The sequence below is a fragment of the Mustelus asterias genome, chromosome 21 (genome assembly GCF_964213995.1).
Source record: "Mustelus asterias chromosome 21, sMusAst1.hap1.1, whole genome shotgun sequence".
NCBI lineage: Eukaryota > Metazoa > Chordata > Chondrichthyes > Carcharhiniformes > Triakidae > Mustelus > Mustelus asterias.
In genome coordinates, this window is record NC_135821.1 from 65,581,157 (window position 1) to 65,602,873 (window position 21,717).

Here is a 21,717-nt window from a genome sequence, read left to right on the forward strand (position 1 = left end):
CTGCTTTCCCCACAGCTTCACTCTCTGGTTTCATCACTACCTGGAATCCAGTTCTGTCTTTTGCTGGAATTCTTAATGATCCAACTGCGCCATACCTTACTCCGCCACCCACCAATAACCTGTGCCCTATCTAATCTCTTATCTTAATCCAGCCTACGCAATTGCTTTAAATCCATTCAGCCCATCTGCAGTTAGTATCTAACCATGGCCTGACCTAAAAACTTGTGTGCAACTCCATAATCATCAAACCGATCATACATCTCATTCACTTGTTCTCATGGGGCCCTCAGAACCCCTCTTCCACCTACATTTGCAGGCAGGAGTGATCTACAGTCTCCTCCATACAGCATCAGTGAGGGAATGAGGAACACACCGTCAACAACAGACCAAATTCTGTGAATACTGGAACAAAATAACTCAACGAGTTGAGACTGTGGCACTGGACCCAAGTGGCTGCTGGGAATTTTTGCTGATTGGAATCAGAGAGCACAAGGTGAGGGCTGAGGTTGTTGGGCAAGATCATGCTGAGATTTGAAAATGACTACGAGTTGCCTGGGGCAATGAAAGTACTGAAATACATGGAGGAAGCAAATAAACAATTCTAACAACAAACACGATGTTTCTATCCTGCTGGCAGTGGGAGTAGTGTGAAAGACCAAGTGACAGACAAGATGGTTAAAGGGAACCAATTTAAGTGGAATATTAAATGTGATGCAGAATATTAAATGTGATTAAAAGTAAAAGGGTGGCACAGTGGTTAGCATTGCTGCCTCAGTGCCAGAGACCAGGGTTTGATTCCAGCCTCGGGTGTGTGTGTGTGTGTGTGTGGAGCTTGCACATTCTCCCCGTGGCTGCTTGGGTTTCCTCCGGGTGCTCCGGTTCTTCCCCCCTCCCCTGCCACAGTCCAAAGATGTGCAATGTGGGTGGATTAGCCATTATAAATTCACAGGGTACGGGGATAGGGCAGAGGAGAGGGCCTGGGTGGAATGTATTTTCTAAGAGTCAGTGCAGACTCAATGGACCAAATGGTCTCTTTCTGCACTGTAGGAATTCTAAGGACTCTACATGCAGGTTAGGTTGATTGGCCATGCTAAATTGCCCCTTAGTGCCCCAAGATATGTAGGTTAGGGGATTAGCAGGGTAAGTGCATGGGCCTGGGGTAAGATGCTCTGTTGGGAGAGTGTGTGGGCCAAATGGCTTCCTTCCGCACTGCAGGGATTCTATGATTATTCAGAATATAGCAGTTCAATCAAAATGAGTGAGAAGTCGTTTTTTACGGAAAAAATAAGCATTTTCTTTTTAAAGTGTTTGACCACTATTTATTAAAAAATCTTACACCTGAACCCACATCATCAACCTTTCCCACTATAAATCTCTTAGTCCGTTTATAGTGAAAACTAGTGTAGTCATGCTGTAATTACAGCTTCCCATGAGTGGTGGCACTGCTGAACCTCCATTTTACTTTTCCCAACTCCCTGACCCTGTCCCGCCATAGGAAAACCTTCCGGATTGGTCTCTGCTACATTCACTGGAAGCAAGTTCACAGCAGAGTCTGGTTCATATGAGGCTCTCAGTTGAAAACACAAAACAGAAGCATCACTTCACGTAACCATTAGGTAAAATATTTAAAAACTATAAATGAATTTAAAAACCCGACAGAAATAGAATTAACAGATGGGGAAATCTGTCACACAATATCCCACAGTTTACAGCACAGATTAATGTACCAGAGGGAAGGGGCCTCAATGGATTAGCATACCAACAGAAATGACTTTGATGGGCAGAGTGGGTCACTATAGGTTTACAGCACCACCTGTCTGCACAGAGAGGCACCAGCAAACTCAGTTTCAGAAATCCACTGTGAACCACAGGGCTCCTCTGTCCTTCCCAGGATCGATTCACAGCTTCCTGCAATACTAAACTTTCCAGCGACCATCTGATGATTCATCCTAAGAGATGGTCCACCTAAGTCTAGACAGTATGGCTATACAGGATATTGAACTATACAGGGCATCACAGCTGAGTCCAATCCTGCCCTCACCATAGTACAGTGGACAAGGTGGAGGGGGATAGTGGCTGAGGTACAGCTGTCCTGTACGGAGGTGACCGTACCTGGACCTTTGTCTGAATGGAGACTTTGAGGGGGAAAACGAGATGGGGTGTCAGTGGAGCTCAAATATAGTTCGAGTTAGGAGGGAGTCACAGGGACCGAAGCAATTTTCAAATTGCAGACGAGATTCCAATTTTTGCATTCATATAAAATACGACTTATTAAAATCAATGTCTCTCACCGCAATTCACCATCTGGTTCAGTGACAGGAAACAATGTACAAAATATGCAAAGTAACTGTACAACCTCCACCCCTCCCGCACACCAATCCTCCTCAGTATCAAGACAACACCCAACCTGGAGAGCAAACCTGTGACCAGTTCCATATTTACAGCAGCTCCTGTCTCACTGGCTCCCAATGGGCTGTGATAACCTCCCACCCCACCCACATCGCTGATCTTCGGCACTGAGCTGGCGGCTCCTCATCTGCAGTGGGGCTGGGGTGTGGAGCGGAGCAGAGGGAGATTGGCCACCCCCAGGCTAACAGCACCATACTCGGATATTGGAGACTGAACTCAGAAGCAGAGCAACTCCCCGGGTGCTGCTGGCAGGGGGAAAACAGCTTCACAGTGAACAAGATTCAACTCCACGCCTTACTCCAGACCTAGAATGTCCGGCCTCTCACTGACCATTCCAGACCCACATTCCCCAGTCCAGTTCTTATCACGGGATGGCCTGCTCTCCGACCTTAGAGATAGACTTTGAGCAGTGGTGCTCCTGATGAATCAGTCTCTGTATCCTGAAGAGAATCGTATTTTTGCAAATCTGCTGAGAGAGAGAGAGAAAAGTGAGTGTCAGGATCTCAATGGGGATGCATACCCTGAGGTTGGGTTAGGGAGAAGGGTCCTGCCTGCAGCATTTGAACAAAAGTCATGGGGTCACATCAAATCAGGAGCAACTGTTCGGAACAGTGACAGGACAGGTTATTGGAGGAGACAGGAATGTGGAATTGAGGTTACGGTCAGATCAGCCATGATCTTATTGAATGGCAGAGCAGATTCGAGGGGCCGAGTGCCTACTCCTGCTCCTAATCCATATGATCATATGACAGTCATCTGTGCACAGATTGCACAATAGAGGGAATACGAGATGAGAGCAACACCGACTGGAAAATGGGGGCAGAGTGAGAAAGGGGGTGGGAGGGAGTTGAGGTTGCAGAGAGGGGAGGGCAGGAGATGGGGCTGCAGAGAGGGGAGGTTTGGGAGCCTGATCCCAGCCCTGTGGCCCCAACTCCCACCTCCTCCTCTCTCTCTGGGGGGGGGGGGGGGGAGTAGGGGCCGCAGAGAGTGGGGTGGGGTGGGCAGAAAGGCAGACAAAATGACTGAAAGAGAAAAGGACAGAAAAAGGGCAGTGTCATTCACAACACATCTTTAAATATGAAGTGAAAAGCAGCTTCCCAGCCACTCACTCCACCAGGTACACAAATCCTGCAACCTGGACACTGATGAGGAACAGGTCTCCTGGCTGAACAACTTTGTCGAACCCAAACTAGGGAATTTTGTGTCTGTGTAATTCAGCCTTGAGAAGTTCAGTTCCTCCACTTGCACCGTATTTGGGAATTACCTGGAGAACCCAGGCCATGCATTTGTCTTGCTTTCAAATCGAGCGGGTCCACGACTGAAATCTCCAGGTTAAGCTCTAAACAGAAAAAGTCAGAAATCACAGTATTGCGATCACACATTCCAGTCAAACCCCATATAACACCTCTCCCCCCACCCCCCCCCCCCCCCCAGCTGCAGATAAACATCAAACCCTGCACAGATCCCAGGAGCACACAACCAACTAGCACAGCCCAAGCACCAAGTTCAACTCCAGTGCATGTATCCCTGTGCCCCCTCCAGTGGTGCTACATTGCAATCCTGCCCCCTCCCAGTGCAGCAGCAGTGCATTCTCCCCCACCCCCCCCACCCCAGTGCAGCTGCAGGGCATCTCTGCAAACCCAGTGTAGCCCCAGTGTGGTGGACTTCAGTTGTGCCTTTGTCCCGCCTGGACCACTGTGTGTTTGTCATGCCTGGACACATCCCCTGCCGGCTCCTCCCCTTGTCACCTAGTATAAAGGTGGCTGTTCCCTTCCCCTTGTTCAGTTCGGGTCGGTTATCTGTTGGGATGTGCTCCTGGTTCTGTAATGAATAAAAGCCTACAGTTGTATTGGCACACAAGTAGTCTTTTGCCTCATTGATAGCGCATCACCCAGCACATCCCTGCCCGCCCCCCCCATGCAGCTCCAGCGCATCCCCCTGCCCCTAGTGCAGCTCCAGTGCATCCATTCTCTCTCAGTGCATCCCCCTCTACCCCGGTGTCACTCCAGTACATCCCCCTGCCCCCCAGGGCAGCCCCATTGCATCTCCTGCCCCCGGTGCCACTCCAGTGCATCCCTTCCCTCCCAATGCATCCCCGTCTCCCCAGTGCTGCCCCCAGTGCACCCCCCTGCCCCCAGTACATCCCCCTGCCCCCAGGGTAGCCCCATTGCATACTCCTGCCCCCAATGCCACTCCAGTGCATCCCTTCCCTCCCAATGCATCCCCATCTCCCCAGTGCACCCCCCTGCCCCCAGGGCAGCCCCATTGCATCCTCCTGCCCCCAGGGCAGCCCCATTGCATCCTCCTGCCCCCAGTGCCACTCCAGTGCATCCCTTCCCTCCCAATGCAACCCCCTCTCCCCAGTGTTGCCCCCGGTGCATCCCCCTGCCCCCCAGGGCAGCTGCCTCACCTTCACTGGGTAAAATGGTCTCGGTTTGTGGTTTGGGGTCAGCAGAGGTCAGGGTGAGCAGCCTGTCCTCACTGGCCTCCTCCGGCCAGCGTTTCTTCTTCTTCTTGGACTTGCGGGTGCTGATGCGGACGATGCCGGTGACGATGCGGCACTCGGCGTCCTTCTCGTCGATCTTGTAGTCCTTGGTGATGCTGCCGATCAGCTCGCTGATCTCGCTGCTCTTGCTGATGAAGGTGGTGTCCGAGGTGCACTGGGCCAACATGTCGATCTGGTGGATGCTGAAGAGCTCCAGCAGCTTGCGGCTGATGTACTGGTCCAGCTCGGCGCTCGACATGGACACGTTCAGCTCCGTGTTCTCCAGGTCCTCCTCCAGGAAGGAGGGGAACTCGTCCGAGACGCGCTTGTGGGAGGCGGGCGAGGCGCTGCCCGGGCTCTCGGAGCGGTGGCCGGGGGCGGGCGGCGGCGGCGGCTCCTTGCGGCACGAGTCCCCGGACAGGCTGCGGCTGTTCTTCCAGATGACCTGCTGGCCCCCCAGCTTGACATCGTAGTAGTTGAAGCTGCTGCCGGCCAGCGGGGGCTTCTTCCTGGGGCTGGGCTGCGGGCTGAGTGCGATGCCCAGGGTGGGGTTCTCCAGGTAGCGGATGGTGTTGCCCCGCTCCAGCTCCCTGGCCCCGGCCGCCGTCTCGGCGCCGCTACACGGGCTGTAGACGCCGGAGTCGGCCTTGCACAGGCCGCAGCTCAGCACGCAGCACAGCAGCGCTCTCACCGCCTGCCAGCTCGCACAGCCCGGGCCGCACCAGCGGCACGCCGCCGCCGCCGCCGCCTCGTCCGCCCCCTCGGCCGCGGAGCCCGGCAGGAAGCCCAGGCTCTCCGAGTGCTTCCCGTTCGAGTCCCGGGGAGCCGCCTTGTGCCGCTGGCCCCTGCCCGCCCTCCGGCCCCCCGCCGGGCCCTCCGACACCTCCAGGCAGAGCGAGTCGACCGCGGCGGGCGACAGTGCCGGGGGGCTCACATGCCTGGGCTTGGGGGCAGCCCGCTGGGCAGCCGCTGTCCACCGAGCTCCTTGCATAGCCTGGACTGAAGGACCTGCAAGGGACAGAGAGAGAGAGGGTGAAACTTCACCCATGGCTGGGGGGGTCCCAACAAAGTTTTTAAAGTTTATTTATTTGTTTGTGTCACAAGTAGGCTTCCATTAACACTGCAATGAACTTATTGGGAAAACATGCACTTCACCCAAACATTACCGACAGACAGACAACAGCATGTGGGGGGTCTGGGGACATTTGCAGAACTCTGGGCATCAAATTTGGGGAAAAGTGGGCAGCAGAGAAGGCAAAGGGTAGATCCAGAGGATTTAGGGAGATGGGGGGCACTATTACAATTCTGCAAACACAACTGCTGCACCCAGCCAGATAACGGGCTAAATGGCCCATTTTTTAAAAAAAACCTTTCTTAAAGTTACAAAACTAAGTAACAAAGTGGACAGAGACAGCCCACCACGCGGTTGACACAGTGGTTAGCACTGCTGCCTCTCAGCACTAGGGACCTGGGTTTGATTCCTGGCCTGGGTCACTGCCTGTGCGGAGTCTGCACGCTCTCCCAGTGTCTGCATGGGTGCTCCAGTTTCCACCCACAGTCCAAAGTGGTTAGGTGCATTGGCCATGCTAAATTCTCCCTCAGTGTACCCAAACAGGCACCGGAGTGTGGCGACTAGGGGATTTTCACAGTAACTTCATTGCAGTGTTAATGCAAGCCTATTTGTGACACTAATCAATCTTAAACTTAATCCAGCTTCTTGCTTGCTCCAAAAAACAATTCATACTGAATCCAATTTATGGTCCTCACAAGAGATGATGTGGAGATGCCGGCGTTGGACTGGGGTAAATACAGTCAGAAGTTTCACAACACCAGGTTAAAGTCCAACAGGTTTATTTGGTAGCACAAGCCACAAGCTTTCGGAGGCTGAATGCCCGTGACTGCTGAAGTGTTCCCCAACAGGAAGAGAATACTCCTGTCTGGTGATTGTCGAGCGGTGTTCATTCATCCGTTATCGTAGCATCTGCATGGTCCCCCCAAAGTCCTATACCTCGGGTCATCCTTTCCTGCAGCGTATCAGGTAGACAATGTTGGCCGAGTTGCAAGAGTATGTACTGTGTACCTGGTGGATTGTGTTCTCACGTGAGATGATGGCATCCGTGTCGATGATCCAGCACGTCTTGCAGAGATTGCTGTGGCAGGGTTGTGTGGTGTCGTGGTCACTGTTCTCCTGAAGGATGGGTAGTTTGCTGCAGACAATGGTCTGTTTGAGGTTGTGCGGTTGTTTGAAGGCAAGAAGTGGGGGTGTGGAGATGGCCTTGGCGAGATGTTCGTCTTCATCGATGACATGTTGAAGGCTCCGGAGAAGATGTTGTAGCTTCTCCGCTCCAGGGAAGTACTGGATGATGAAGGGTACTCTGTCCGCCGTGTCCCGTGTTTATCTTCTGAGGAGGTCGGTGCAGTTTTTCGCTGTGGCGCGTCGGAACTGTCAAATCGATGAACCGAGCGTCATATCCTGTTCTTATGAGGGCATCTTTCAGCGTCTGGAGGTGTCTGTTGCGATCCTCCTCCTCTGAGCAGATCCTGTGTATACGGAGGGCTTGTCCGTAGGGGATGGCTTCTTTAACGTGTTTAGGGTGGAAGCTGGAGAAGTGGAGCATCGTGAGGTTATCCGTGAGCTTGCGGTACAGTGAAGTGCTGAGGTGACCATGGTGAGTAGTCCATGGTGAGTCTGATGGTGGGATGGAACTTGTTGATGTCATCATATAGTGTTTCAGTGATTATTCACCATGAGTCCAAATTCGCACCTCAATATGCCAACATCTTCATCACAGGTTCGAACAAGACCTTCAACCGATGCTATACACTAGATACATCGATGACATTTTCTTCCTTTGGACTCATAGTTGTTTCAATGATTGTTCACCATATGACATCAACAAGTTCCATTCCACCATCAGACTCGCCATGGACTACTCTCCGGAATTGGTTGCATTCTTGGACACACGCATCTCCATCAAGGACGGTCACCTCAGCACCTCACTGTACCACAAGCCCACGGATAACCTCACGATGCTCCACTTCTCCAGCTTCCACCCTAAACACGTTAAAGAAGCCATCCCCTACGGACAAGCCCTCCATATACACAGGATCTGCTCAGATGAGGAGGATCGCAACAGACACCTCCAGATGCTGAAAGATGCCCTCAAAAGAACAGGATATGGCGCTCGACTCATTGATCGACAGTTCCAACGCGCCACAGCGAAAAACTGCACCGACCACCTCAGAAGACAAACACGGGACACGGCGGATAGAGTACCCTTCATCGTCCAGTACTTCCACAGAGCGGAGAAGCTACGAAATCTTCTCCAGAGCCTTCAACATGTCATCGATGAAGACGAACATCTCGCCAAGGCCATCTCCACACCCCCACTTCTTGCCTTCAAACAACCGCACAACCTCAGACCATTGTCTGCAGCAAACTACCCAGCCTTCAGGAGAACAGTGACCATGACACCACACAACCCTGCCACAGCACCCTCTGCAAGACGTGCCGGATCATCATCACAGATGCCATCATCTCACGTGAGAACACCATCCACCAGGTACACGATACATACTCTTGCAACTCAGCCAACGTTCTCTACCTGTTAAGCTGCAGGAAAGGATGTCCCGAGGCATGGTACATTGGGGAGAACATGCAGACGCTACGATAACGGATGAATGAACACCGCTTGACAATCACCAGGCAGGAGCGTTCTCTTCCTGTTGGGGAACACTTCAGCAGTCACGGTCATTCAGCCTCTGATCTTCGGGTAAGCGTTCTCCAAGGCGGCCTTCACGACACATGACAGCGCGGAGTCGCTGAGCAGAAACCGATAGCCAAGTTCCGCACACGAGGACGGCCTCAATCGGGATCTTGGGTTCATGTCACACTATCTGTAACCCCCACGACTTGCCTGGGCTTGCAAAATTTCACTAACTGTCCTGGCTGGACACAATACACATCTCTTTAACCTGTGCTTAACCCTCTCTCCACTCACATTGTCTGTACCTTTAAGACTTGATTACCTGTAAAGACTCGCATTCCACCCATTATCTTGTAAATTGAGTTTGTGTCTTTATATGTCCTGTTTGTGAACAGAACTCCCACTCACCTGATGAAGGGGCAGCGCTCCGAAAGCTTGTGGCTTGTGCTACCAAATAAACCTGTTGGACTTTAACCTGGTGTTGAGAGACTTCTTACTGTCCGCACACGAGAGTCATACGTGAGACAAGCTGACAAGAAAAGACATTACAATTGATCTTGGGCTTGGTCTGACGCTCGAACTTAGCCGAAACGCCGACTTCTGCTCTCATGCGACTCGGGGATTTTCACAGTAACTTCATTGCGGTGTTAATGGAGGCCTACTTGTGACACTAATAAATAAACTTAAAACTAAACTTTAAAAAAAAGCATGGCCCCTTATTCTGAGACTATGTCCTCTGGTCCTAGACTCTCCCACAAGGGGAAACAACCTCTCAGCATCAACAATATCAAACCCCCTGAGAATTCTATTTGTCCCAATAAGGTCCCCCCTCATTCTTGTAAACTCTTCTCTACTCAACCTCTCCTCATAAGAAAATCCTTCCATACCCAGGATCAGCCTAGTGATTCTTCTCTGGACTGCCTCCAATACCAGTATATATTTCCTTAGATAAGTGTACCAGAACTGTTCACAGTATTCCAGGTGTGGTCTAATTAATGCCTTGTATAGTTTTAGCAAGACTTCCCTATTTTTATACTCCATTTTCTTTGAAATAAATGCCAACATTCCATTTGCCTTCCCTACTGAACTTGTATGATAACTTTGTGTGATTTATGTACAAGGATCCCCAAATCCCTCTGTACTACAGCTTTCTGCAGTCTTTCTCAATTTAAATATTCATCTCCTTTATTCTTCCTACTAAAGTGCAAAGCTGGACATTTTCCTATATTCCATCTGCCAAATTCTTGCCCATTCACTTAACCTGTCTATATCCCTCTGTAGACTCTGCCATCCTCACCACTTGCTTTCCCACCTATTTCTGTGTCATCTGCAAACTTGACAGTCTTACATTCATTTCCCTTGTCGAAGTCACAAATATATACTGTAAATAATTGTGGTCCCAGAGGTACTCCACCACTAGGTAAAGGTTGCATTCCTGAAAATGCCCCTCTTATCTTCTATTAGTTAGCCAATCCTCTATCCATGCCAATATACTTCTCCCAACACCACGGGCTCTTATATCATCAAGAGGCATTTTGTGCGGTATCTTATCAAATGCTTTTTGGATATCCAAGTATATTACATCTACTGGTTCCTTTTTATCGATCCTGCTCTTTGTCACCTCAAAAGAATTGTAATAACTTTGTCAGGCACGATTTCCACCTCAAAGTCATACTGACGCTCCTTGATTATATAATGTATAATGTATTTCAAATATATAATGTAGTCCAAAGATGTGCAGGTTAGGTTGATTGGCCATGCTAAAATTGCCCTTAGTGTCCTGGGATGCGTAGGTTAGAGGGATTAGTGGGTAAAATATGTAAGGATATGGGGGTAGGGCCTGGGTGGGATTGTGGTCGGTGCAGACTCGATGGGCTGAATGGCCTCTTTCTGTGCTGTAGGGTTTCTAAGAAAATATTACATTCTTAATAATGGACTCTAACATTTTCTCAATGACAGATGTTAAACTAACTGGCCTACAATTTTTTGTCTCCCTCCCTTTTTGATCAGAGTGTTACATTGGCAGTTTTCAGATCCTCTGGGGCCTTTCCAGAATTTAAGGATTCTTGGAAGATTAGTGTCTGTGCATCTACTATCTCTGTAGCTATCTTTTTGAATATTCTATGACACATCCTATCTATCCCCTACCTTCCAACTAATTCTACGGCCTGCCTCTCCACCCATTTCACCTACTTACCTTACACACCTACCTAATCTCTGGCTTCTCAAAGTGGCTGGGACTTTTAAACTTACTGCTTTACAGTCGTTCGTACTGTAAAAAGGGGACTTGCCTTCACTTTCATCAGTGCTACTGCCCTGCACACTTCTCACCAGGCTCAAGTCAGAAGATCAGACAAGAAATGCGCAGATCCCGAGGAAGGTAAGTAAAAAGGAATGGAGTGGCAATCTGACCAATTGCTACTCCTTAGAAGTTCTGGCCCATTATATTTGCATTTCCAAAAGGCCCGTGATAAGGTAATGCATTGTGGACTCATGACTAAGGTCAGAACATGCAGTATTAGAGACTAGTAGCAGAATAAGTAGCAAGCTGGCTACAAAACAAAAAGAGTCAAGGTTAAAGGTAGTTACTCAGACTGGCAAAAGGTGAGAAGTGATATTTCACAGGAATCAGTGGTAGGACCATTGTTGTTCACTATTTTCATAAATGATTTGGACTCCGGAATCCGAAATAGAATTTCAAATTTGCGGATGACGTTAAATTGGGGTGCAATTAATATAGAGGAGGACTGTGACAAAATAAAGATGTTAATAAACAAGCAGAACAGGCATATTATCAACAAAGACATTTCAATACAGTCAAGTTTGAGGTGGCACTCCTTGCTAAATAAGTGTCTAAATGAGGTAAATAAACAGAGGGATCTTGGGTATAGGGGCACAAATCACTAAAAGAAACAATAGAATTTAAGAAAGTCATAAAATAGCCAGACAATGCACTGGGTTCATTTCTAGAGGGATATAACTAAAAAGTAGAGAAAGTGTGTTAAGTTTGTATAGAAAGTTGGTTAGGTCACATTTGGTGCACTGTGCACAATTCTGGCCTCCACATTATTAAGAGGGAATAGAGGCACTGCAGAAAGTGCAAAACAATTTACAAGAATTATACCAGAACTGAGAGGTTATTGCTAGCAAAGGAAGAATAAACAGATTCTCTAGAAACCAGAAAGCCAAGAGGTGGCCCAATAGAGGTATTTAAGCCAATGGAAGGTTTTGATAAGAGTAGGTGTAGGGAAACTGTTTCCACTTGTGGCCGAGACCAAAATTAGAGGTTATGAATATGATAACCACTGATAAATTCTCCAGTGAATTCATGAAAAATCTCTTTATCCAGACAGTGTTAGAATGTGGAATCACTACCACGAGGAGTCAGAGTAGATGCATTTAAGGGGAAGAACACGAGGGAGAAAGGAAAAGGGATATGGTGATAGGATGAGATGAAGTAGGGAGGAAGCTACTGCAAACATATTAGGTCCATGCTAATGTTTATGAAGGGGTTTGATAATGTAGATTAGAGGTACTGTTAGGCCAAATGACGTATTTCTGTGCTGTGCTGTGCAGTGTATAAAAAAATAGAAAACTAACAGTTTCTAAGAGGCAAGAAAAGATGGTGGGGTGGGGGAGAGAAAAAAGCTGGAAGGGGAGGTAAAGAAAGAAAGAACAAAAGGGAAAGTACGTGATAGGGCAGAGTGGCTAAATAGATGGTGATGCAAAGCAGAAGGGGGTGGTGATGGGACAAGTAAAACAAAACTAAAGATAGCTCCAGAGGAATTGTAAATGCCAAAAGCGGAAATATTAACAGTAGCAGCTGCCACAAAAATGAGCGTGGTAATAATCCGAAGTTGTGGAAGTTTTAAGTTGAAGCTGGAAGATTGTAAACTTCCTCATCAAAAGATGAGACACGGTTTTGTCTTCGGCAGTCCCTCTGAGTCAAGGGTGACTTGCTTACAATCTGGGGAAGTGGGTTCTGCGGTGGCTGAATAGTCCAATCCTGGAGCCATAGACTCTGCAACAGTTTGGCAGCGGGTATTTGTTGAGGTGGGTGGGACCCTCTGGATTCTGCATTCTCTTTCCGCTGTTTGTACTTGGCCTCTGCGTGTTCTACGCTCGAGGTGATTGGCACCTTCGCAGATGCTTCTTATCTAGTTTGTGCATTCTAAGGCCAGCGATTCCCACGTGTTGATGGGGATGTTGCATTTATTTATGGAGGTTTTCAGAGTCCCTGTAGCGTTTCCTCTGCCCTCCTAGTGATCGCTTGCCACTGTAGAGCCTGGAGTAGAGTACTTGTTTTGGGAGTCGTCTCGGGCACGTGGACAGTTTGGCTCATCCATCGCAACTGGTTGGGCATGACCAGTGCCTCGATGCTGGGGCTATCAGTCTGGGAGAGGACCCTCATATTGGTACACTTATCCTGCTAGTGGATTTGCAGGGTTTTGCGAAGGCAAGATTGGTGATATCTCTCCAGGGATTTGAGGTGTCTGCTGTCCATGTTTCTGACGCATGCAGGAGGTCAGGAACCACGGCTGCTCTGTAGACCATGAGCTTGGTGCTGGATTTGAGGTCTCAGGCTTCAAACACTCTGATCCTCAGGTGTCCGAAGACTGCACTGGTCCATTGGATTCGATGCCGGATTTCATCGTCAATGTCTGCTCGTGCCGAGAGGAGGCTCCTGAGGTATGGGAAATGATCCACATTGTCCAGGGGCTCACCATGGACCCGATTGGTTGGGGGACAGTTTTCTGTGACAGGAGTGGGCTGGTAGAGAACCTTTGTCTTCTGGATGTTTAGTCTGAGGCCCATTCTCTCATATGTCGTGGTGAATGTGTCAACAAGAGTCTAGCTCGGCCTGAGTGTGCGCGTACACAGGCGGCATCAGCATATTGCAGCTTGATGACAGAAGTCAGAGTGGTCTTGGTTCTGGCCTGGGGGCGTCGGAAGTTGAACAGTTTCCTGCTTGTCTGATAGATTAGCTCCAGTCCAGCAGGGAGCTTCAAGATGATGGGGTGGAGTGTTGCTGTGAGGAAGGTAGAGAAGAACATTGGTGCGATAATGCAGCCGTTTGACCCCAGTTTGCACTCGTATTGGGTCTGTGGTGGTTCCATTGGAGAGGATCACGGCTTGCATGTCATCATGAAGCAGGCGGAGAATGGTGACGAATTTCTCGGGCAGCTGAATGAGGAGAGCTTGTGTTCTGTGCTTGTGTTGAATTCCATTAGAACAGCACAGGAGGCGGAGGAGAAAGCTCAAGAGTAGGATTGGGATAGAGAAATGAAACGACAAGTGACCAGAAGCTTGGGTTATGTTTGTAGACTGAAGGGAGGTGTTCAGCAAAGCAATCACCCAATCTGCTTGTGGCCTCCCCAGTGCAGACGAGACTGCAACGCGGCCTCCCCGTGCAGACGAGACTGCAACGCGGCCTCCCCAGTGCAGACGAGACTGCAACGCGGCCTCCCCAGTGCAGACGAGACTGCAACGCGGCCTCCCCAGTGCAGACGAGACTGCAACGCGGCCTCCCCAGTGCAGACGAGACTGCAACGCGGCCTCCCCAGTGCAGACGAGACTGCAACGCGGCCTCCCCAGTGCAGACGAGACTGCAACGCGGCCTCCCCAGTGCAGACGAGACTGCAACGCGGCCTCCCCAGTGCAGACGAGACTGCAACCCAAGATACTTCAAGGAGCATTGAACAAAATTTAACACAAAGTCACATTTGAAGAGATGAACAAAAGCTTGGTCAGGAGGTAGGTTTGACATGCAAAAAATTAGAGAGGTGGAAAGGGTTAGGGAGGAAGTTCCAGATCTCTGGGCAGCTGAAGACGTGACTACCAATAGTCAATTGATTAAAATTGGTGATGCGCTAAAGGCCAGAATTTGAGTGCAGAAATCTTGTAGGGTTGTTGTGCTGGAGGAGATTACTGAGATAGAGGGCACAGTGGTACTTACACAAGTGCACCCCATAAACAGAAGCTGCAATGCACTTGTACCCTAGACACTGAGACTGTTATAAACTGACACCAAATAATCACCCCCACCTTAAATAATCAATCAGTGGGAGACCTAATGTTAGAGACCCCCCCCAGCCCTGTAATGAAACTTTTGGAGGGTTCATCACTTCCTCTCCTAGGAAAAGCAGAGTCAGGTACAGAAATAACAATCAGTAAGTACCCAGATCAGTGGCAGAAACCCCCACACTGAGACTACCCCAACAATAAGCAAAGTGCTTTGTGGACCCCACATCAACCACACCTTTCCCACTGCCACTTTAAGTGGCTGGAAGCAAACCAGTTCTACAGGGAAGGGAAAATCAGAGCAAAGTGCAGACAGCACGGCGACAAACAAATGGGCAGCTTTCTATAAGGCCCATGCTCCAGGGTAGGATGAGGGAGCAAGGGGATGGCCTGGACAGGGTGGGTTGGTGGTAATGGGGTATTGATCCCAGTGGCAGGATTGCTTATCCTGTTTTATGTGGGTTTATTGGGTTTCCCAGGAGCTGTGCCGATCTGTGAAGTGAAACAGCTCTGAATCCCCAGCACCACAGCAAAACACTCTCACACAGTCCCCACACCGATCCATCTTTTCACAAATCTTTGAAGATAACAACACAAGCTGATAAGGCAAATGAGAAATTAGACAAGATTGTTTTTAAAGTGGCACTGAAGACATAAACAAAGCAAAATCATGCTAAACCTCTACTAACAACTGGTTCGACCTCAACTGGAGTATTTGGTACAATTCTCAACACTGGACTTCAGGAAGGAAGCCGAGGCCTTAGACAGTGAAGGTTCATCAGAATGAGGGACTCTGTTATGTGAGGGGCAACCAAATAAACCTGTTGGACTTTAACCTGGTGTTGTTAAACTTCTTACTATGTGATGGGCAAGCCAGGATTGTCTTCCTTGCAACAGAGAGGGTTAAGGGGAGATCTACAGAGGTATACAGAGTGGTTTTGATTGAGCAAATAGGGAGAAAGTTTCCTTTGGCAAATGGATCAGTAACCAGAGGTCAGAGATTTAAAACAATTAGCAAAAGAACCACAGGGGAAAAGAATTATTTCCATAGAAAGGGTAATCGCTATCTAGACCCGAAAAAGATGGTGAAAGCAAATTCTATTGGAAATTTCCAAACGCATCTGGATATGCACTTAAAGTGAACTAATTTTCAGGGTAATGGGGTGGGTGGGGTGGGGGGTGAGTGGGGGAAGAAATTGAGGTATGGAACTAGATTGGACAACTCTTTCAAAGAGCTGGCACAGGTATTATAAACTAAATGGCGTCCTTCTGTGCCCGTGATTCTATACCCGCAGGCTTGTGTTACTAAACCGGTTTCTGATGACTAATGTACTTGCAGCCTGCTTAAAACTCCAATCCACACCCCGGGCAATCCAGGCTGTTACTCACTCTGTTGTTTTACCGACACAAAGTTTTGAAAACACAAAGGAAAATTATCCCCCCTCTGCAACAAATCAGCTTCTTGTTCAACAACTATTTGCATTTCTACAGCACCCTTCACGTAAAAGAAAAAACACCTCTTGCACTCTACAGGCAAAAAAGTGGACACTGGATCAAAGATTTTGGAAAATGGCAAAGGCGTAGGTTTTAAAGGAGAAAAGGTAAAAAGACAAAGGTAGTAACGGTGGATCAACAAAAATCAGGAATACAAACAGAAAATGCTGGAAATACTCAGCAGATGAAGCAGCATCTGTGGAGAGAGAAACAGAGTTAACGTTTCAGGTCAGGAGTTATCAGAACACGGGGAAATGTTAGAGATGAAATAGATTAAGAGTAAGGAATGGGTAGAAGGATAAATGCGATAGGATGAAAGTCAGGAGAGATTGATTGACAGAAGAGTAAGTGTTCCAGAGGCAAATAGAATGGTGATGAGGCAAGAAAACAAACAAAGAACATGCCTAAGGCAGGCGTGCTGTTGATTGCAAGCAAAAAATGAGCGCAAAATCAAACAATGTAAAGAAAAAGGAGCATACTGGGGCAGAGATTAAGGTCCAAAATTGTTGAACTCAATGTCTGGAAGGCCTAATTGAAAGAGAGAGATGCTGTTCCGCAAGCTTGCATTGAGCTTCATTGGAACAGTGCAGCAGGTCAAGGACAGAGAGGGTAGCATGACAGCAAGGTGGGGAATTAAAACAACAGATCACTGGAATCTTGGCATCATGCTTGCAGACCAAACAGAGGTATTCCACAAACTATCCCCAGCTTTTGGAAAGGGGCTTTGGAAAATGAAGAGATATTTTAGCAAGGCGTTCATTCGATAAGGTCCCCCATGCAAGGCTTCTAGAAAAAGTGAGAGGGCATGGGATCCAAGGGGCTGCTGCCCGGTGGATCCAGAACTGGCTTGCCCAAAGGAGGCAGAGAGTGGGGATAGATGGGTCTTTTTCTAAATGGAGGTCGGTCACCAGTGGATCTGTTCTGTTCTGGGACCCTTGCTGTTTGTCATTTTCATAAATGACCTGGATGAGGAAGTGGAGGGATGGGGTTGGTAAGTTTGCCGATGACACGAAGGTTGGTGGGGTTGTGGATAGTCTGGAGGGATGTCAGAAGTTACAGAGGGACATAGATAGGATGCAAGACTGGGCGGAGAAGTGGCAGATGGACTTCAACCCAGATAAATGCATAGTGGTCCATTTTGGCAGGTCAAATGGGATGAAGGAGTACAATATAAAGGGAAAGACTCTTAGTACTGTAGAGGATCAGAAGGACCTTGAGGTCCGGGTCCATAGGACTCTAAAATCGGTCCCGCAGGTGGAGGAGGTGGTTAAGAAGGCGTATGGTGTGCTGGCCTTTATCAATCGAGGGATTGAGTTTAGGTGTCCGGGGATAATGATGCAGCTATATAAGACCCTCGTCAGGCCCCACTTGGAGTACTGTGCTCAGTTCTGGTCGCCTCATTACAGGAAGGATGTGGAAAAGATTGAAAGGGTGCAGAGGCGATTTACAAGGATGTTGCCTGGATTGAGTAGCATGCCTTATGAGGATAGGCTGAGGGAGCTCGGTCTTTTCTCCTTGGAGAGACGTAGGATGAGAGGAGACCTAATAGTGGTGTACAAGATGTTGAGAGGCATTGATCGGGTGGACTCTCAGAGGCTTTTTCCCAGGGTGGAAATGTCTGTTACGAGAGGACACAGGTTTAAGGTGCTGGGGGGTAGGTACAGGGGAAATGTTAGGGGGCAGTTTTTCACACAGAGGGTGGTGGGCGAGTGGAATCGGCTGCCGTCAGTGGTGGCGGAGGCAAACTCAATCGGGTCTTTTAAGAGACTCCTGGATGAGTACATGGGACTTAATAGGATGGAGGGTTATAGGTAGGCCTAGAAGGTAGGGATATGTTCGGCACAACTTGTGGGGCCGAAGGGCCTGTTTTGTGCTGTAGTTTTTCTATGTTTTCTAAAAGGGCAGATGTTACATCCCTTGCATTTACAATGGAAAGGTGCCATGGGAAGAGGGTGTTCGGGTTAACTGAGGAATGGCCGGGGGGGGGGGGGGGGGGGGTGCAGAAAATGTGGGTTTTTTTATTCTTTCATAGGAGGTGGGCATTGCTGGCAAGACTAGTGTTTGTTTTGTTGCCCATCCCTAACTGCCCTTGAATTGAGCAGTTTGCCACACCACACTGTCAACCACAATGCTGGGGTCTGGAGGTATATGTAGGCCAGGAAGGCATATTTCTCTGCCTAAAGGACGTGTGTTTGGTGATGACATTATGTTATAGGTAGCAGAAATGATTTGTTGAATATGGGCGCTGATGGGTTAAAAGATAAGGACCAGGAGAATCAGACCATGGTCTTGGGAAGGAGGGGAAGGGGAGAGAAGTGCAGGAAATGTGCCAGACATGGTCAATGGCTCCACCAGTAACTGTGAAGGGGAATCCTCAGTTGAGGAAAAGACAACATCTCAAAGCACTGTTGTGGAAGGTTGCACTGTCAGAACAGATGCAATGGAGACAGAGGAGCTGGGAGAAAGAAATGGAATCGGGATGGACACCATGCTTAAATTGGACACGTGCAAAGATCTCAGAGGGTTGTAGGGCTGGAGGAGATTAGAAAAAGAGAGAGCACCGAGGCCATTGAAAACAATGATGAGAATTTTAAAATCAATGTGTTGCTCAACCAAGATGCTCTATAGGTCTGTAAACACCTGAATGATGGGTGGATAGGAATTGGTGCAAGTTAGAACATAGACAGCAAAGTTTTGAATGAGCAGAAGTTTACAGAGAGTGGGAGATGGGAAGTTGGCCAAGAAAGTGTTGGAATAGTGAGTGTGGAGATAACAAAGGCATGGATGAAAGGCAGAACAAGATGATGACAAGGTATAATAATTTGACTCATGGAAGCTGATCCCATGAATGTGGATGACTTTACTGAGGGATAACACATAGATGAGGAAGCGGAGTGGCCAAAGTAGACTCTTGGAGGACTCCAGAAGTAACTGGCAAAAAGAGAAGCTTTGGCACAAGATAGTCCAGCTGTGATCAGACTGGTAAAAGTGGGACCACTGAGCGGAATTATTGAAGATGAAGAAGAGGGACAGTTTACTATGGTCACGGTCACATTGGATGTCACTTGCAACTTTGCTAAAGCCATGAGCCTCTTGCCCATGTTGTTGGAGGTGAGGGGTGAAGGCTTAAGTATCCCAAAGCACTTCAGAGATCCAAGCAGGAAAAAAGGCTTTGGAGATTTACTAGAATGGCTGTGGGAAAGAGGGACTACAGTTAAGTGGACCGACTGGAGAGCTAGGATTGTTCTCCTTTGAGCAAAGAAGACGATGACAAGATTTGATAGATGTATTCAAAATCATGAAATGGGTTGGGTAGTGTAAATAAAGAGATGCTGTTCTGAAAGTCTGAAGGGTCAACAATAAAAGGGCATGGATTTAAAGTAATTGACAAAAGAATCAGAGGTGAAAAAATACTTTTAATGAAACGAGTGGTGAGGATTGAGTGTACAGCCAGGTATGTTGTAGGTGGGCAGCATGGTGGCACAGTGGTTAACACTGCTGCCTCATAGCGCCAGGGACCCGGGTTTGATTCCCAGCTTGGGTCACTGTCTGTGTGGAGTTTGCACTTTCTCCCCGTGTCTGTATGAGTTTCCTCTGGGTGCTCCAGTTTCCTCCCACAGTCCAAAAGACGTGCTGGTTAGGGTGCATTGCCCATGCTAAATTCTCCCTCAGCGTATCCAAACAGGTGCCAGAGTGTAACGACTAGGGGATTTTCACAGTAACGTCATTGCAATGTTAACGTAAGCCTACTTGTGACACTAATAAATAAACTTAAACCAGGATACAGATTCAGTAGCAATCTTCAAAAGGGAATTGGATAAATACTTGAAAGGGACAAAATAATTGCCAGGAAGTGGGAGAGTGGAGCTAACTGGATTGCTCTTCAGACGAGCTAGAGCAGACTCGATGAGCAGAGGTACCCTCTTCTGTGCTAGATTATGATCTTACAAGTTTTTTTTGAACTGATGTTAGTTGAAACATACTTATTGCCGAGGACACCAGGGAGAATTATCCTGCTTTGTTTCAAAACAATGAATTCTATTACATCTACCCAACGCAGCTGATGTGGCCACAGTTAACATCTCAGACAGTGGTGCTCCCTCCATACTACACAGGAACGTCAGCCTTGATTATGCACTCAAGTCTCTGGAGTACTTCTTGAACCCAAAACCCTCTGACCTGAAGACAATAGCGCTACCCACTCAGTCATGGCCTGAATCAGTTACTCAGCTCTTGTCATCTGCTACTGCGAACGGGTACTGTCTGCACCCGATGAGGAACTTGGGGGGAGGGGGGGGTGGTGTGGTTGTGGGAGAGTGGCAGTCAAACAAACAACCCTGCTGTCTTTTCTGATCCCATATCATAACTATTCAGCACCCTCCCATCCCTCAGTGCATCCGATACATTCAGGAGGTTGAGGACTACACTTCATTCCTTCCACAAACTGACTTTCTTGAAAAATTCATTAATTTTTTTCCTGTTAGTCAACTCCCCATCTCTCTGAAACGAATAGCAATATTTCTCTGCTATAGGAGGGCCCCTCACACAGTGTCCACCGGGGCCAGTCTGTTTCTCTCTCCATGTACAGTACTGTACTCCATGGTAGTATTAATCGGGGACTCAACAGTCAGGGGGACGGACAGGCGATTTTGCGGAGGCAGGCGGGAGTCTCGCATGGTGGTCTGCCTCCCTGGGGCTGGGATCCAGGATGTCGCTGGGCGAGTCCCAGAAATCCTGAGGTGGGAGGGAGAGGAGCCGGAGGTAGCGGTACATATTGGTACCGCTGATGTGGAAAGGAAGGGGGAAGGGGTCATGAAAAGAGAGTATAGGGAATTAGGGAGACAGCTGAGAAGGAGGAAAGCAAAGGTAGTAATCTCAGGATTGCTGCCTGTGCCATGGGAAGGTGAGGACAGGAATGGAGTGAGGTGGAGGATGAATGTGTGGCTGAGGGACTGGTGCAGGGGGCAGGGGGCAGGGATTCAGGTTCCTGGACCATTGGGACCTCTTCAGGGGCAGGTGTGACCTGTACACAAAAAACAGGTGGCACTTGAATCCTAGGGGGACCAATATCCTGGCAGGAAGGTTGGCTAAGGCTACTGGGGAGAATTTAAACTAGATAGGTTGGGGGGGGAGGGGATCAAAATGAGGTGACTGAGAGTGAGGAAGGTAGCTCGCAAACAGAGAAGGGTTATAGGCAGTGCAAGAGGGCGGATGGACAGGGAATAGAGAAGGGGAGAGCTCAGACCAAAGGATTGAGATGTGTTTACTTTAATGCCAGGAGTATAGTGAATAAAGGGGATGAGCTCAGAGCGTGGATCAATGCCTGGAAGTATGATGTGGTGGCCATTACGGAGACTTGGATGTCTCAGGGACAGGACTGGATACTCCAGGTGCCGGGATTCAGATGTTTCAGGAAGGACAGGGAGGGAGGCAAGAGAGGGGGTGGAGTGGCACTGCTGATCAGGGATAGTGTCACAGCTGTAGTGAAGGTGTATGCTGTGGAGGGATTGTCCACCGAGTCTCTGTGGGTGGAAGTTCAGAATGGGAAGGAGCCGGTCACTTTGCTGGGAGTTTTCTATAGGCCGCCCAATAGTAACAGGG

The 21,717-nt window shown here is 48.6% G+C and overlaps 1 protein-coding gene across 1 annotated transcript; it reads right to left on the reverse strand.

The window, feature by feature from the left end:
- Nucleotides 1-1,301: 1,301 nt before the first annotated feature.
- On the reverse strand, nucleotides 1,302-20,697 carry LOC144509351 (keratinocyte differentiation factor 1-like). The gene is made up of 4 exons (XM_078238055.1): nucleotides 20,662-20,697; nucleotides 4,820-5,902; nucleotides 3,674-3,748; nucleotides 1,302-2,878 (listed from the first exon to the last, which is right to left on the reverse strand). The coding sequence occupies exons 2-4, from the start codon at nucleotides 5,883-5,885 to the stop codon at nucleotides 2,799-2,801; spliced, it is 1,221 nt and encodes a 406-aa protein (XP_078094181.1). The 5' UTR covers nucleotides 5,886-5,902; nucleotides 20,662-20,697; the 3' UTR covers nucleotides 1,302-2,798.
- Nucleotides 20,698-21,717: the final 1,020 nt, after the last annotated feature.